This window comes from Colletotrichum acutatum (assembly GCF_030867785.1).
Source record: "Colletotrichum acutatum strain CBS 112980 chromosome Unknown BDZ83scaffold_20, whole genome shotgun sequence".
Taxonomy (NCBI): domain Eukaryota; kingdom Fungi; phylum Ascomycota; class Sordariomycetes; order Glomerellales; family Glomerellaceae; genus Colletotrichum; species Colletotrichum acutatum.
This window is the reverse complement of record NW_026849014.1, coordinates 109,416-126,388: the sequence shown is the minus strand read 5'-3', so window position 1 is coordinate 126,388 and position 16,973 is coordinate 109,416. Positions and strand designations below refer to the sequence as shown.

Genomic DNA, 16,973 nt, shown 5'->3' with positions numbered 1-16,973 from the left:
GGAGAAATTTTGGCGGGGCACCGACCAATCCCTGCAGCAGGTGCATTTCAGATGGGTCCCGGCGTTCGGTTTGCGGGGGCGCCAGGGATTGTCTTCCTCGATCGCCGTTGGTGGACGAAGTTACGGCGAATTGAATGATCCGTGGTTCCACTGTAAAATATCTAGGTACCTATGTATCGAGTGGGGTGGGGGTCCAGAAGGGAAGATTTTGGTCGAGTCCAATCGCCTGCCGTCGGTCTGCGGCTGTGGGACAGAGGAAGGGGGTCCGTCCGGTGCCGTGTGCGTGCCTGGCCTGGCGCGGATCGCAACGACAGGGCCACCTCAACTGACACTGACAGACAGGCCACTTTGGGCGCACCCAATGCCAACCTGGAATTGGAGGATAGAACTTTTTTTCTCACCTTAGGCTGCCCACCAACGAGGGGTGTGAAAACTGAAAGGGCAGACGAACATTGACATCGACCACGACCATACTCGCTCATACACACTACCTACCCCTCTATACCTAGCTCACACTCTGCAGTCTGCACTGCACGCACTCTTTCCTCAGGGCATCTTTCCTCAGGGCATCTTTCCAATTGAGAGCCAGCCATAGCCATTACTTCCTTGGCTGCAGCCCGGACTACAGTGAGCTGCCAGTGACTCCATCCCCCCAGATGACTCACGCTCCTCTAAACAACCCCACCAAACGATCGAGCAGATGAAGCCCTTTCGCTTTGTTGCACACCAATCACCTTCAATTCGTTCCACAGCTAGCTTCTGTGCAGTTCGGCCGGCCGCTTTTTTCCACTCCCACCAACGTTACCCCTCCCCCTCCTCCCACTATTCAAACCCATATTACTCCTCCCATCAACGCACCCTCACCACCTCCCGTCACCTCTCCCGGGCTCAAGTCCTCGTCCCCTCGAAAAAGAACAAGCCCCCGTCCGCTGCCGCCGGCTCTTCCTCCAAGATGACGACCACCGCGACGACCCTCAAGGGTCAGCCTCTCGACAGGCAGACCCTCGACGCCATGCTGCGCCGCCGTCTCTTCTTCACCCCGGCTTTCGAAATCTACGGCGGTGTCGCTGGCCTCTTCGACTACGGCCCTCCCGGTTGCGCCCTGCAGGCCAACATTGTCGAGACATGGCGCAAGCACTTCATCCTCGAGGAGGACATGCTCGAGATCGACACCACCGTCCTGACCCCGCACGAGGTCCTCAAGACCTCTGGCCACGTCGACAAGTTTGCCGACTGGATGTGCAAGGACCCCAAGAACGGCGATATCCTGCGCGCCGACCACTTCGTCGAGGATGTGCTCGAGGCCCGCCTCAAGGGTGACAAGGAGGCCCGCGGTCAAAAGGTCGAGGAGGAGGACGATCCCAAGAAGAAGAAGAAGAGAAAGACAAAGGCCGAGGCCGTCAAGCTTGAGGACGCTGTCGTCCAGGAGTACGAGGAGATTCTAGCCAAGATTGACAACTACAACGGCGAGGAGCTCGGCGAGCTTATCAAGAAGTACGACCTCAGAAACCCCAACACCGGCCTCCAGCCCTCGCCCCCCGTCGCCTTCAACCTCATGTTCCAGACCGCCATTGGCCCCAGCAGCAACCTGCCCGGTTACCTGCGTCCCGAGACCGCTCAGGGCCAGTTCCTTAACTTTGCCAAGCTCCTCGACTTCAACATGCAGCAGATGCCCTTCGCCTCCGCCTCCATCGGCAAGTCCTACAGAAACGAAATCTCCCCCCGCGCTGGTCTCCTGAGAGTCCGCGAGTTCCTCATGGCCGAGATTGAGCACTTTGTCGACCCCGAGGGCGGCAAGAAGCACATCCGCTTCCCCGAGGTCAACACCGTCGAGCTCACCCTCCTCGACCGCCACACCCAGCTCGCCGGCAAGACTGAGGTCAAGAAGATGACCATTGGCAACGCCGTGAGCAACAAGGTCGTCGACAACGAGACCCTCGGCTACTTCCTGGCCCGCATCCACCTCTTCCTCCAAAAGATTGGTGTCGATATGACCAAGGTCCGCTTCCGCCAGCACATGGAGAACGAGATGGCCCACTACGCCGCCGACTGCTGGGACGCCGAGCTCCTCACCTCCTCCGGCTGGATCGAGTGTGTTGGCTGCGCCGACCGCAGCGCCTACGATCTGTCCGTCCACGCCAAGAAGACTGGCGCGCCTCTCGTCGTGCGCGAGCGCCTCGACGAGCCCCTCGTCTTTGAGGAGTGGCAGGTCGAGATTGACAAGAAGAAGTTTGGTCCCCAGTTCAAGAAGGACGGCAAGACGGTCGAGGCCGCCCTCGAGGAAACCACCCAGGAGCAGCGCGAGAAGCTCGCCAAGCAGCTCACCGACAATGGCGAGCTTGAGCTCGAGGTTGCCGGCGTCGGCAGCGGCACGGTCAAGGTCAGCAAGGACCTCGTCAAGATTGAGTTCAGAAAGCGCATCGAGAACACCAGGGAGTTCACCCCCAACGTCATTGAGCCTTCCTTTGGTATCGGGCGTATCCTGTACTCCCTGATTGAGCACGTCTACTGGAACCGCGCCACCGAGGATGGTGCCGGTGACGAGGCCCGCGGAGTAAGTTACGCCCTGACTAACCGTTAATGAACAATTTGCTAATCAAATAACTGCAGGTCCTCTCCTTCCCCCCGACAGTCGCCCCCACAAAGGTCCTGATCGTGCCCCTGTCCGCCAACAAGCAGTTCCAGCCCTTCGTCAGCAAGATCTCGCAGAAGCTGCGCAAGTACGGCATCTCGGCCCGCGTCGACTCGTCCTCGGCCACCATTGGCAAGCGCTACAGCCGCAACGACGAGCTCGGCACCCCGCTCGGCATCACCATCGACTTCCAGACCGTCCAAGACAGCACAATCACCCTCCGCGACCGCGACTCGACCAAGCAGGTCCGCGCCGACGAGGACACCATCATCGCGGCCATCCAGAGCCTCGTTACTGGTGCCAAGGAGTGGAAGGACGTCGCTGCCGAGCTCCCTACGTTTGAGAGCCAGGAGGTCGACGTAACTGTCCGGTAAAAAAGAAATGGCAGCAGCAGAGAAGAATTTTCATATGGATACCACGTTCCCCCTTATTTTTTGTTCGTCGCAAAGGGCTGCTCTATAGAGAGAGAGAGAGAGAGAGAGAGAGAGAGAGAGAGAGAGATAGGTGGATGTTGAAAAAGTCCGTGGGAATGGCGGGTAAAAAAAGTCGCACAGAAGTGACACCTGTAGACAATCTCAATTGAGCCTTTGTGGATTTGATTCGTTTCCTCACACCTTGTCGGTGTATCCTGATGTCCTCGCGTACCTCAGGCATGGTGAAAAGTCGTACGGCCTTCCTACCCTTCTTCACACGGTGATCCGAGGGAGCTGCCTCACGCTGTGTTATTGATACAGGCAAAGGGGGCCTTTCCGTTCGTGTCTGGCGCCTACCTACTCAAGAGAGCAAGCATCCTATGTGGCATAACTTCCTTTTGGGCCGCGACAAATGGAGTGCGTATTTGACTCTTGCCGAGTGTTTATGAAGAGACCAAGACAATTTTGTTGTGCTACCCTGAGATATTGAGATATATCTGTTGTATTAGAGCCATGGCTGGCGGGGTTCAATTCGTCCTACAGCAGAGACCATGTAACCCCTTCGATACTTCCCTCTTCTGCTTCCCTCTTCTGCTTATCAAGGAGAAAAATCAAGCTTGTACCCATTTGAGGGTGGACATGATTGAAAAAAAAAAAAAAAAAAAAAAAGAGAGAGGGCGAGACTTTTAACAAAAGCTTCTCTTGTTCTTTGAAGCATACCTACTAATACGCTGTCTTTGCTTTGCCCGAAAAGAGGGGTGCGTTCCTAGATTGCCATCAATGAATACCGAGTCGCTGTCAGGAGCTGTAGTGGGAGGGAGAGGTTTCGAGAGTACTCCTTCTCTGAATTCATTGATGTTTCTAGATGCTATGCTTTTCGAAAAGGTCGTGGAAGGGTGTATGTTGGTCAAACGCAAAATGACTAGCCCGCATGATTCATTGCGAAGTGACCACAACTTAAGAGAAAAAGGCGACAGCTTCACCACCTTATGTTCTACCCTGTACCCTCTCTTGTTTTATGCTGAAGAGCACGATCTGGGCCAGATATCAGGCCTCGGTGTAGATTGTCTAGTAAAGTGGCACGTGACCGACCCGAGACGGGCCAGCGGGGGTTGATCCAGTAAAGTGGATTCCCGGGCCCGAGAGGGGCCGGGTTTACGGGGACAGCATGGTGACTGACGCCCTTTGCCCAAGTGATGCAAGGAGACGACTTGAGCAGCCCACGCTAAGCGCAGTGGAGCTCCTTAGGTGAAAATCTGTTGGCGTCATTTTCCAGGTTAAAAGGACTTTTGAACTTTGAAAGCTGCGCAACTTAGAGCGGGCAAAAATGGATCAATACCTATACCTACTCGGACAATGTTCATGTTGAGATGGTGGTGTCAGTTGGCCAGCTGGTGACAGTCCGGCCAAGTGGTTAGGTTTCACGATGGTCATTACTAGTACTAACGTGGATGCCCTCTACGGGAATGGCATGACACCTCGGGGGGTCTGGATCAGGGGCTTGAAGTAGCATACAACCGAGCCCATGAAGCGGAAGGCCGGCTGCTTGAAGTGACATTTTCAAAGCACACTTTGATGTGACGTCGGATGCCAAGCGTATCGAGCGCCGGCCACTTCACCGCGTTGATGCGACCACGGCGGCGGCGAGCCCGACTTATACCACCTTGGTAGCCGCAGAAACAAGAAATCCGAGTGCTGCTCACGGCAAGACAAGCATCCACGCCTTTTCATCGCATCCCATATCTTTCGTCTTGGCATTGAACAGAAGAAAGATCGAGGGCGGCTATTCCGACTCGGGAGGCAACGTCAAGGGGGCAAACCGGAGGCTAGAACCTGCGACAGATCCGCGGTATTGGAAACAAAACTGAGCAGTTTGTCCACGGGCCGTTTCGCTCGATCTTTGGCTGGACACTAAGAGGCAACGGTAGACGCGCAATACGACCGAATACATAGAACACCTGATCGTTCTAATCCCCGGAATAGTCGTTAAAAGAAGAATGATTACGGTGACAACGCCCAAAGTCACCGTCTTCTCGCCGATGAGCTCAGAAAACATTCGAAGGCCAGCATTGTTCTTGGGTGCACGGGACGGTGGATGGCTGATCTGCCAATGGCGTCGCACCCAAGCAGTCGATCTGGAAACATCAGTGCAGACGATGCGAAATGCAGCCCTGGTCCACCCAGGTCTTGCGCGGGCATGATGTGCAGGTCTGTGTTGTATGCAGAACATCGCAGGCTGCCTCCCTCTTGTGCCGTGCTGGGATGGAAAATGCAATGGAAGATTCCACGGTATGTGAAACACTCCACGGCCGTCGCCGTGGGACGGGCGAGTCGTTGACAGGAGGCGTCGCTGCAAAAGCGGGGCACGTTCCTCCTTCTTTGGTGGATCGTAGATAGCCAGCCGCTTTCGAGCACACCCCAAATTGATGGTCTGTGGATGTTTTGGGCCTCGGGCGGCTGTGGGGGACCAAACCATGGGAAACTTCAGAACAGGGTCCTAGGCTGCTTCGATTCGGGCGATGCCGATTTGAGACTTGAGAGTGTTCGTACGGGATGCCAGGTTTGCCATTCCGCACTGTGACTGAGAACCCGTTGTCAATCTGTGCTAAGCTGTGTGGTCAATTGTTCTGCGGCTCAGCTGCAGCTCCTTTTGTTTTCCGAGCCCCCGGATTGAATCGTTGGCGCGGAATACAGGTTTCGCATGCCACTGCTCGTGAGAACCAAATGTCAACATTGATCCCATCAGACCCGTGTCTGGGCTGGAAGGGGTGGAGGGCCAAACGTCTCTTAGGCCGTGAGACACTAAAGACTCCTGTTGCTACGGGGTACCCTAAATGTGAAGGCGCTGCATATCTTTGATGCAGCGACAGCAGGCATCCGAAACATCAACAGATTGCTGTCCGCTGTGTTTATGTGAGTACCGGTATGGCACTGGTGGGTAGCATGAGGATGATCGATAATCGGTATGCCGCTGGCGTGCTTGAGCAATGAGCACTGGTAGGCAACTTGCTGCTGGCCTTGAATTACAAGATTCGAAAAGGTTTGGATATTTCCAGCATCGCCTTTTGGGTAAGCAATGTGCTGTCGGGTATATCAGCCACAAATGTTCTAGTCTAGTTAAGTTTCGAGGCGTCGATCAGTGGCTGCGTGTTGCTGGCTGCAGTCGGTTGCGACTCGCCCGGTCTTTGTATGAGAGGAAGTGAAAATTGGTAACACTTTCCTCGTCGAGACTGGAGGACGAACGGCGGCTTTCTTAGCCTGCGAAATAGTAGCCTAGCTGTGATAGATGACAAGATGGCAAGGCCGTACCTCTGATCTCTGGCAGCACTCGCATCGCACGTACAATGCAAGCTGCCGTGGGCTTGTCTCTCGTCGCTTCCGATTACGGTAATCTCTTGTTTCTGCGTCCGTCTACGGAGGTTGTGGATGCTTGGGCAGTGGGTTTCCTTGATGGGGCAAACGGATCCTGACGTCGTGTGCGCATGACATTGCGTCGTAGAGTTGCCGTTAACAAGGTGTTCGTCAAGTTACCGATGAACCGAGACGAGGCGAAGAGAGCCAGGCTTGATGTCATGAGGTCTGCCAGAAGTGACGGGACGACGATGTGTTGCTCGGTTGGGAAGTCTAGCATCCATGTAGATTGCGTCTGAGACGGAGACTCTCAGGCGCAAGGTCGGAACGAGGGGTACAACAGAGTCGGGCAACAGTAAACGCGTCGGTCTTCGATATCAGCGTAGCGTCCCGTGGACTCATTGCAGGCTATTGGAAACGAGAAGGGACGAAGTTGCAGAAGGAGGGCTGTTCCTCCGAAAGGTGGATCTTGTTCTGCATGGAAGCAATCGGGAGCGAGGAAGAAGAAGTATGTCATTACACTGTTACTTCGTAGCCGTGTGTGTGTGTGTGTGTGGAAGCCAACGACGCCATTCCCAATTCTTCCACGGCCCATCATCTTGTTTGGTTCCTGCTCCCATTGCGCATGCCCACGCGACGCCGGCATCAGCCCTCTTGCTTGGCCAGTACTAACGGACGGAGTAGGTAGGTACCAAACCAGACAGCAAACGTGGAGTATCCGTATGTACTGGGTTTCTGAGTCTTCCTCTGGGTTTGTGCTCGACAGTGGGCGGGACCTTCATGTCCCTTGCACAGTGCTTCTTTATCGGAAACGAGCCAGCAGGCAACTTGAAGGACCTCAGCTGGGGCATTTTGGGAGATTCTTCACTCCCACCCCGCTATGACGTCTCACCATGTAGCGCGAGGTTGCAGCTTCCATTCTCAGTATCGGCTGCTATGAAGGCGTGTTTTTGAGCCTTTGGTACGAACATGCCGTTATATGCCATTCGGAAAGTATCTGGGGCTTCTCGTCTTCGACGACATGGCGAAAAATTAGGTAGTGGCAGATGGAAACAAAATATAATGACATGGGAGCTACACCCAGAGGATTCAGCGCCAGTGGCGGTCAGGGTAAGGTCGTCAAGACGGCGTGCCAGTCTAATGAGCAGTGAGGCACGGCCGCACGGGTAGAGAGACAACTCGCGATAGATCAGGGGGTAAGCAACAGGCACAGTAGGTATGTTTGCCCAACCAGCGACAGAGATCATTGCCGATGCTTTTGTGCTCTTGATCTGAACCAGGGCGGGCCTGGGAAGGAAAAAAAGGTTGACGGACCCGTGGAGGTCGCAGGGCCTTTGGAAGGTCGAGAATCGAAAGTCAACTTCAGAAGTTCAGTCAAGTGTCGGCACCCTTCCCCACCGGCGTGACTACCTACCTTACCTACGACCCGACGTGCTGCATCGTCTCCTGATTCGTCGACCACGCGGGAAGTCTACTGTGTAGTGTAAGGTACTGCCTTCCCTCCACTACCTACCTAAGGTAGGTAGTCACCATGCAACCTAACTTGAGGAAGGCACCTTGGGTCACGGTACGGAGTATCAGGGCGGCAAATAGGAAGTTGGTCGTTCCTTCTTTTCGACACTTTGACTACATCGACCCCTGGCACCTTCCCCTCCCCTAAAAAGATATCTGGCGCTAGTTGAGGTTTGGTGTGTGAGATGGGAAGGAGAGGTCGGACAGGCACCTGCCAGAAGCCCTGCTGCAGAATAGTGTGCGGCCTCAGAGAATCGGAGGAAGGCAGCAACTACCTTACATGACCTTCCTGCCTTGACTTACGTATTAGAGATGGAAGGAAGAAGGAAAACTTTTAACATGGAAGGAACGGAAACTTAGTAATTCTCCTAGTGTTCCTGCCCGCTGACCCTCTTGTCATTTCCGCATCTGCAAACTCTACCGTGAACTGCGGAGACACAGCAGACAGCCGAAATCTTCAACTGACTCTTTCCAATCCATACATCATCTTCGCGCCTGTAAGTCCGTCAGATCACCGTACCGTCCGACAGACCAGAACTTGACCGTCAGTGCCTCGGCGCCTGATGAAAATAGACCGAGACAGACACGGAGACGATTCGATTCACAAAAAGGACCCCTTGACGCCCTACGTCGTTCCCCCGAATAGCATCGACACATCACGCCTTGGCCTTTCCAGCCTGCCCAAACCCCGGTCTACCACAGTAATATACCCTGCTTGTTCGAATACTTTAGACGGATACACAGGTCTACACCCCTGCAGTCGTCCATATCCATTCGTCTTCGCCGAGGTCAAAGACATCGAGGTTGAAAACGAAGCAGAGAGGGATTGATTGTTGAACGTGAGACAAACCATCTCAAGAGTATCTATTGTCTGTCTCCGATTTGCTGGCCCTCTGCGCACTCCTTGGAACACCTCAAGACTTCACTCGACGGGACACACACAGCGCCTCTCCCCCTCCCCCTCCCTCCTTTCGGCTGATCGACCGCGACAAAGAAGGGTGCGTCCAAGGCGTGGTGCCCCATACCCGCCAGAGCCCGAGCCCGAGCCAGAAGCAAAGCCAGAGCCAATCCCAGCTTCTCCCCCTCTTCGACCAACGGATTCCGCCCACCCCCTCCTAAAACCACCCGGCCTCGAAACGGAAATCTCACCCCCATTCGGCTCAACTCTCAAGTCCCTGAATCTCTCTTGTTTGCTCGCTTGCTTGCTACCTCCTTTCTTTCAACCCGTCTCCTCTGCCCTTTGCAATCTCGCTGGCAGAACAATATCCCACTCATCACGACATACGAGACTACAGGCCCCATTGTCGGATATTCGTACGATTCTCTTGAAACTCTTTTGCAAAACTTCTGGAAGCCCGACGGCTGTCTTCTTCCAAGGGGCACGGGCGGATAGAGGATACCACCACCTACCTGCGGATACTCCACACCACAGAGTACCTTACTTCCCGACGAGTGAGAGTCTACTCAGTTACATGCCCCTGTTGCTTCCTTCATTCCAAGAGATACCCGGCAACAACCCAGGCTGCTTGCTGGACGTCCGAACCAGCGGCCAAACCCAAACGCAAAGCCAGCCCAACCAGGAGGAGCCTTGGCCTGCAACCTTGAACCCGTTATCCACAATCGACAGTCGACAGCCCACTGCGGCGGCAGAGACAAGCAACCTCAAGCAGAGAAGCGGAGCACCTCACAGGCTCACACAGTCAGGACTCCCAGGAGGCACGCCGCACGAGTACTCCGTACAGAGTGCCGCCCAAATCTACGAAACATCGCGTGTTCCATACCTTAAGCCATTGCCCGGGGGCTCGCATCCGAGGACAGCCACAGAAACACTCGCCTCTTATTAAAACTGTAATCCCTCTACCCTTTTCCCTGCCCCGTCCCGGACGGAAGAAAAGAAGAGATAGACCGAGGAAGTGTTTGTTTGCGTGTGTGTGAGAGAGAAATGGCGACGCAAAATCGGTAAGCATCTTCCTCTCTCTCTCTCGCTTTCTCTCGCTCTACCACTCTACTTCTGCTTCTGCTTCTGCTTCTGTTTCTGCAACTGCTTCTCCTTGCCTTGCTTGGTCTTGCTTGGTTCCTCCGGCTTCCTTCTCCGTCATTGTCGTCCATCATCGCCATCCTATCGATACGTCCGTCTCCCTCGTCCTTCTTGATCCTCGTGGTCCAGCCCTGCATTGTATGTACTACCTGTTACTTGCTTCCTTGGTCCAGCCTACCTTTTCCTGCCTAATGCGTCTTGTCTGCACCGCACACGCATATTCCCCATCCGTCCCATCCCAACTCACTCATCCCCCCCTCCTCCACCCTCCACTACTGCAGTCTGCACCCGCAATTTAGGCCTCTGCAAGGCAAATTCGCAGCAAGCGGCGGCTGCAGCAAGCGGTAGAAGGAAGCAGAAGCTGCACGAGCAGTACCAGCAAGTTGCCCTGCAGCAACAAGACCTTCTTCCTCGCCTGATTAGCAGCTTAAGCATCCAAGCACGAGCACAAGCAATCCAAGTGTGTTGTTCCCTTGCGTGTACGGATAAACGTACGGTGTGTGTGTGTGTGAGGTACTCTGTACGTGCATGTGCATCAATCAGCCAACACACACACTCACTGCGCAGCGCTCTCCTCTGTCCCCAGCGCTGCGACTCGACTCCTTCAGCGAGGCTAGAAGTGGGGTTCATTTCGTCTCGATCTGTCATGGCGCACCTCACCGATTGTCAACCACCAACAGCCTCCTAATTGCGCTGTCCTTCCCATTCCACATCTTATTCTCCTCTTCTATCCCGTCCACTGCCTTGTTTCCCGGCAAAAATTCCCCCTTTTCCCCGATCAGCATCATCTTCATTCAACCGACGACGCTCCTTCTGCTGCTCTTCGTCGCTGTTTGATTGTCGCCACAACCACCACCTCGACTCTCTCATTTCATTCCCACTTCTTCGTCGCATGCAGACCTCGCCGCCCGCCGCCGTCGCCCACGCTGCGCAGCAATCATGGCTAATGAACGCAGTGTGTACTCGTCCGGCCAGTTCATGAACCCAGGCCCGGCGCCACGACCACCCACCGACCGACCTCGTCTCGCCCTCACCCCAAGCAATACCCTGCCCGGCAGTATGGCCAACATGGCTATTTCTCCTATCCGGAGCACGGCGACTTCGACCTACACCGGCTCCACAATCTCCCTCCCCATCGCCCGCCAACAGAGCAATCAGAACGATGGCATGGGAGGTGTCGCTGTCAAGAAGGAGGGTTGGGCTTCCGTGAAGGAGTCCAAGAACTTTATCAACCCTTGGAAGCAGAAATACCTCATCCTGCGAAAAGAGTCGCTCGACTTCCACAAGACTGAGGGTGGCAAGGTCGCGTATACCCTCTTCCTAAAAGACGTCGTCAACGTCGGCCGAGTCGAGGCCGCTGGCACCATTTTCGAGATTAAGAGGAACCCTAGCGGCTCGTCAAACAGCCCCGGCGAGGACGACGGCCAGACCAAAACGTTGCAAATTCGTGTCAAGAGCGACGACGACTTGTACGAATGGATTGATCTTATTTACGGCGCCTGCCCTGGAATGGGCGGTGTCAGCAACCCCACCAACTTCTCCCATGCAGTCCACGTTGGTTTCGACCCCCAGACTGGCGAGTTTGTCGGCTTGCCACCCGAATGGTCGAAGCTCCTCAACTCATCCGCCATCACAAAAGAGGATTACGAGCGCAACCCCCAGGCTGTCTTTGAGGTCCTCGACTTTTACTCCGACCTGACCAAGCGCGCCGAGAATCCCCAGCAATACTCCAGCCTCACTCCCACACCTCCCGCCAGCAGCCAGCAGAACAAGCAGCTTGGCTATGGCGGCGGCGGTGCAGGAGTCGCGCCGCCTAGGCCTATGCCGCCTTCTCAGGCCCAGCGCCAACCCAGCTACAACACCCAGCCGTCATCGCAAGGCCAACAGCGCCGGCCTTCGCCCACAGAACAGCAGCAACAGCGCCAGCAAATGCAAGGTATGGCTCCCAACTACCAGCCGGATCCTCGCGAGGAGCAGCGCATGAAGCAGCTGGAGGCACAGCGTGCCCGGGAAAGGGAGATCGAGGAGCAGAACCGTCGGGATCTGGAAGTATTCAACGCTTCCATCCCTAAAACCAAGACGCCCATGGCCCAACAAGAGATTGGTGGCTACGGCGGCAGCTCTTCCATCCCACAAACAGACAGATACAACCCTTCGAGGGCAGCACCCCCAGCACCCAAGCCGTCACAGCCGCAGCAGGTCAATGGCATGCGTGCGCAGCGCCCGGCACCATCGCCGCCCACTACCACAGGCACGCCAAACCGTCCCCCGATGACTTCGCAACAAAACTCCAGTTCCATGCGGGATCCCAGCCAGGCCCAGCGCGTGCCCCGGCAAGATCAGCCCTCAAGCCAGCAGCAACGGTATCCCAACGGCAGCCCCCAGCAGCAGAGGCAACCCCCTCAGGCTCAGGCTCCGCCACCATCTCGCCTGCCCGCTCCTGTCAAGCCTTTGAACGTGTCCAAGGCTCAGCCTGCCGCTCCTCAAAGCGACGGCGTCAAGGCTGCCGAGGCAGCTCTCACTGCCAAGCCACCTGCGCAAGAACGCAAGCAGGACGTGCGCATGTCCACCATGTCCGAAACTGAGGTCATGGCCAAGCTCAAGGAGGCCGTATCTAAGGACGACCCTAACCTTTCCTACTCCAAGCAAAAGAAGATTGGACAGGGTGCTTCGGGTTCAGTCTACGTTGCCAAGGTCAAGGAAACCGCTGTTTCGCCTATTGCCCGTGATGTTCTGCGTGCTCAGGGTATCAAGGCTCAAGTTGCCATTAAGCAGATGGATCTTGCTCACCAGCCCAGGAAAGAGCTGATTGTGAACGAGATCATGGTCATGAAGGACAGCAGGCATCGCAACATTGTCAACTTCTTGGACGCCTTCTTGCGAAACAACAACGCTGAGCTCTGGGTCGTCATGGAGTACATGGAGGGTGGCGCTCTGACGGATGTGATTGATAACAACCCCAGCATCACCGAGGAGCAGATTTCCACAATTTGCTTGGAGGTAAGAGACTCACTGATCTATGAAATCAGCGGGTCAATACTAACAGGATCTAGACATGCCGTGGTCTTCAACATCTCCACTCCCAAAACATTATTCACCGCGATATCAAGAGTGACAACGTTCTTCTGGACGCTCGTGGCAATGTCAAGATTAGTAAGTGAATCGCCAATACCCGTCGTTGCGCAGCTACTAACCAAGTGTGTAGCCGATTTCGGTTTCTGCGCCAAGCTCACCGAGACCAAGTCGAAGCGTGCGACCATGGTCGGAACACCCTACTGGATGGCACCTGAGGTTGTCAAGCAGAAGGAGTATGGCCCCAAGGTTGATATCTGGTCTCTGGGTATCATGGCTATTGAGATGATCGAATCTGAACCGCCTTACCTGAACGAGGAGCCCCTCAAGGCTCTTTACCTGATCGCCACCAACGGCACCCCGCGCCTCAAAAAGCCCGAGAAGTTGAGCAAGGAGCTCAAGGCTTTCCTGTCGGTCTGCCTGTGCGTAGACGTCAAGAGCAGAGCCTCCGCCGACGAGCTTCTTCAGCACGACTTCCTCAAGCACGGATGCCCGCTGGGCAGCCTGTCTGAGCTTCTTGCCTTCAAGAAGCACGCCAAATAAGCTGGCAAGCACAGCACGGGCGGAGCAGTGCAGCGATCGGCGCTGAGGAGCGGAAGCCACTGGCGATTGGTGGCGTTATTTTGGAACCGGCGGGATCGTGCAACACTTCCCGACGTGCGCGACAGCAAGCAAAGAGACATTAAGTTCGACTTCTCGAACGGATTCCCTACTCCTCATCAACCATTCACACGACGTACTTATGAAAACTTCCAATTTCAATCGACACGGATATCCTTGACACCCCCTTCTGACTTACGCGGGACGAGAAAATGCTTCGTTCATCCCATCATGGCGGCGGCATGGGAATCTTTTTGCTAATGGTCTCGGTCACATTGCATAGTTGTTTAGTCACCGTAAGGGAGGAATGGTAATTTAGAGGAAAGGTACAGCCCGCGACATCTCGGTGGCTCACATTGAGGAGAGGCAACGGAAGAGATTAGGGGCCAAGGGAGACAAGCGTGTTGCCTGGGTCTCAACAGAGAGCATGGGTAGAAGGCGGGCCAGACAGCGCTGATAGATCGTCTCAATGGAATGGATCAATGAACGTTGCAGCTTTTGACGTGAAATTCGACAAAGTCGATCGCGGCTATCGAGCCCAAGGCCTCTCTGTGATCTGAGGGAGGCATGCCAGTCCGTGCCGGTGCGAGAGCCCCGGTGACCTGGGACTGATTAGTAGCTCCATCATCTTTGCTAATCTACATCACAGACGGAAGCGTCCACCTCTTTATAGCAGCAGAGAAGACCTGACTTTCGGCCCGCACGGGGCCCAGCCAATCCCCGCCCTTGTTACTTGCGAAACCGCGGGCACACCTCAACAACCTTCTCGTATTCGGAACCCCGTAGCCCTTGCATCCGAGAAAAACGAGGCCGCCGCCAACCACGTCCCTCGAACTGGTTTCCTCTTCCTTCATGCCATCATTCTCTCGCAAAATCCGCTCCCCATTGTTCCTTCCCGAGGCAAGTCTTTGCCGAATTTGCGCAGGCTTCGGTCATACTCTCGCATTTCGAAGCGTGGTTCCGCCATCGCCGCGCGCACCCGCCGATCGCCACACGGGTTGTAACGGCCCCTCTCCATTCCCTTTGCTTACCTACTCCGGGGCACGGCGGCCTACGCGCCCTAGAGAAGACTGCTGGCTGGCTGGTTGGTTGGCTGCTGTGTGTGAGAGCTGTGTGCCCGCTGGCCGAACTCAAATTGGCTGGGCTGCCGCATAACCCGGCACGGTAGGAGAAATGATGGACAGCCCGATGGAAGGGTCCGGCGGCTCGTCCTCGGCGCCGGGTTCGACGCCGACGGCTACGGCGACGACGCCTCATAGTGGTGTTGGGATGACTGCTGCCGGTGGTACCAATACCACCACCACCACCAAGTCGCCTAGCGTTGCGATGCCGTTGGGGAGTATTTCGGCGGCGAGCAGCAGCGTTGGTGGTTCGTCCACGACAAGTACGACGGTCTCGGCTTCGGGTGCTGGTGCTGGGAGGGGGAGCACGCCTGGTGGTGGTACTACTACAACTACTCCCGGTGCTGCTACGGCGAATACTGGCGCGACTGTTGTCTCGAGGCGGTCGCATCCCAAGTCGAGAACGGGGTGTAGGACGTGTAAGAATCGGAAGATTAAAGTGAGCTTTAATTTATTTCATTCGCTTTGTTGCAAGTCGTTTGTATGTTTTGCTTGTGCTGGTGTTCCATGAAGTGTGACATACACCCACACCCCTTCCCTTTCTCACACACTCTCATTCATGCCACCATCACGTCTCATTTCATTTCCCTCAATCTCATGTCCTGTTGAATTCTTTTCCATACCCTCTCACTCGGTTTCTTCCTGTTACACAAAAAAGTGAATCCCTGAGAGTTGAGACAGACTAACACCCAACCCCCACAGTGCGACGAACACAAACCCTCATGCAGGAACTGCATCAAACACGCCGTCCCCTGCGACTTTCTCCAGTCCCAGCGACACTCCTCTTCATCCGTCCCGCGCTCTCCGGGCAGCCTCTCGACCCCGGGAGGGCCCGTAAACGGTGACGGCATCGGGGGCGGGGCCGGTGGCCTCGGTCTCGGTCTGGGCAACGGCGGCGGCGGAGGCATCGATGACCTTTCCCTCAACCTCATCGACCTGGAACTCATGCACAACTTCACCACCTTTGCCTTCAACACGCTCTCGACGGATCCCGTGGTGCGGCAGATGTGGAAGGTGCCCGTCGTCCGGCTGGCGCTCGAGTGCGACTACGTCATGCGCGCACTGCTGAGCGTGTCCGCGCTGCACCTCGCGCACCACAGGCCCGAGAGGCGAGATTTCTTCATCAGTCGGGCCCTGACGTACCATCAGATGGCGAGTCGCACGGCCATGGGGTTGATGGGCGCGCTGGACGGGGAGAATTGTGAAAAGTTGTACCTGTTTTCGGTGTTGACCATCTTTTTTGGTACGTTTTGTTCCCCCTTTTACCCCTATTTCACAAAAGTCTCCAGAAATCAAGACTGACGCCTCTCCGAAAGCCCTCGCCTGCCCACGCAAATCCTCAGACTCCCTCATCATGGGCGAATCCTCCTTCCCAGACTGGCTCTTCCTCCTCCGCGGCACCCGCTCCCTCCTCAAAGAACTCGACCCACACGCCTACGCCGGTCCGCTAACACCAATGTTCAACCACGGCCGCGAGCGCTACATGCACACGCGCGACGAGTCCAAGATCCAATCCGACCTCCTCGCGGATCTCCAGCGCCTCGTCAACAAAACCTGCGCCGACGCCGCGCTCCTGCCGATCTACAACCGCGCCATTGACGAGCTGCGGCGGACGCTAAGCGTGTTCTTGTGGGATGGGGGTAGAGGCATGGATATCACGGATGCGTTTGTGTGGAAATATCTAATGGCGGAGGATTTTTTGCCGCTGTTGAAGAGTCCTGGGCACACGCAAGAGGCTGTTGCGATTTTTTCGCATTTTTGTATTTTGCTAAAGAGGTTGGAGAATGAGTGGTGGCTTCAGGGATGGGCTACGCACTTGATTTCGAGGGCGTGGGCTGTGCTGGATCAGGATCATAGGCTTTGGATTCAGTGGCCTATTGAGGAGCTTGGGTGGGTGCCGCCTTGATTGTGTGGGAGGATGGGGTGTTGGAGGGTTTTGTGTATAGTAGGAATGAGTCCTTTCGTGTTTGATATGATGGTGTACAAAGTCACGTTTGGCTGAGCGATGCAAGGTCATTTTAGTACATGAATACTGTACATGTTGTTGAAGCTATCTACTTGTGAAGGTGCTTGGGGATGTTCAGAGTCCTTGCCAAGGTGTTGCGTCTGATAGCAGCATCAGCTGGGCTCAGGGAGAGGTGACAGGATATGAACTTGGTTCTTGTTTCCGCCCAACAAGCTTTGGCGCAATGAAAAATAAGGCAGGGCAGAGGCAATCTTGGTCCAGCCAGCCC

The 16,973-nt window shown here is 55.4% G+C and overlaps 4 protein-coding genes across 4 annotated transcripts; 3 read left to right on the top strand and 1 right to left on the bottom strand.

Annotated features, from left to right (window-relative positions):
• The first annotated feature begins 390 nt into the window (after positions 1–390).
• BDZ83DRAFT_610781 (glycyl-tRNA synthetase) lies at positions 391–3,136 on the top strand. Its single transcript, XM_060507609.1, has 2 exons — positions 391–2,554; positions 2,611–3,136. The coding sequence occupies exons 1-2, from the start codon at positions 701–703 to the stop codon at positions 3,004–3,006; spliced, it is 2,250 nt and encodes a 749-aa protein (XP_060368020.1). The 5' UTR covers positions 391–700; the 3' UTR covers positions 3,007–3,136.
• Positions 3,137–10,885: 7,749 nt separating this feature from the next.
• On the top strand, positions 10,886–13,561 carry BDZ83DRAFT_571437 (kinase-like domain-containing protein; the record flags this gene model as incomplete). Its single annotated transcript, XM_060504410.1, has 3 exons — positions 10,886–12,946; positions 13,000–13,099; positions 13,152–13,561. The coding sequence occupies 3 exons, from the start codon at positions 10,886–10,888 to the stop codon at positions 13,559–13,561; spliced, it is 2,571 nt and encodes an 856-aa protein (XP_060368019.1).
• A 714-nt stretch (positions 13,562–14,275) lies between these two features.
• On the bottom strand, positions 14,276–15,407 carry BDZ83DRAFT_169157 (uncharacterized protein). Its single transcript, XM_060501453.1, has one exon. It carries the CDS (start codon positions 15,128–15,130, stop codon positions 14,477–14,479), a length of 654 nt encoding a protein of 217 aa, XP_060368018.1. The 5' UTR covers positions 15,131–15,407; the 3' UTR covers positions 14,276–14,476.
• BDZ83DRAFT_536674 (uncharacterized protein) lies at positions 15,116–16,645 on the top strand (the record flags this gene model as incomplete). Its single annotated transcript, XM_060503367.1, has 4 exons — positions 15,116–15,178; positions 15,442–15,580; positions 15,644–15,982; positions 16,056–16,645. Coding segments are annotated over 4 exons (1,131 nt in total), but the record flags the coding sequence as incomplete, so codon positions are not given.
• Positions 16,646–16,973: the final 328 nt, after the last annotated feature.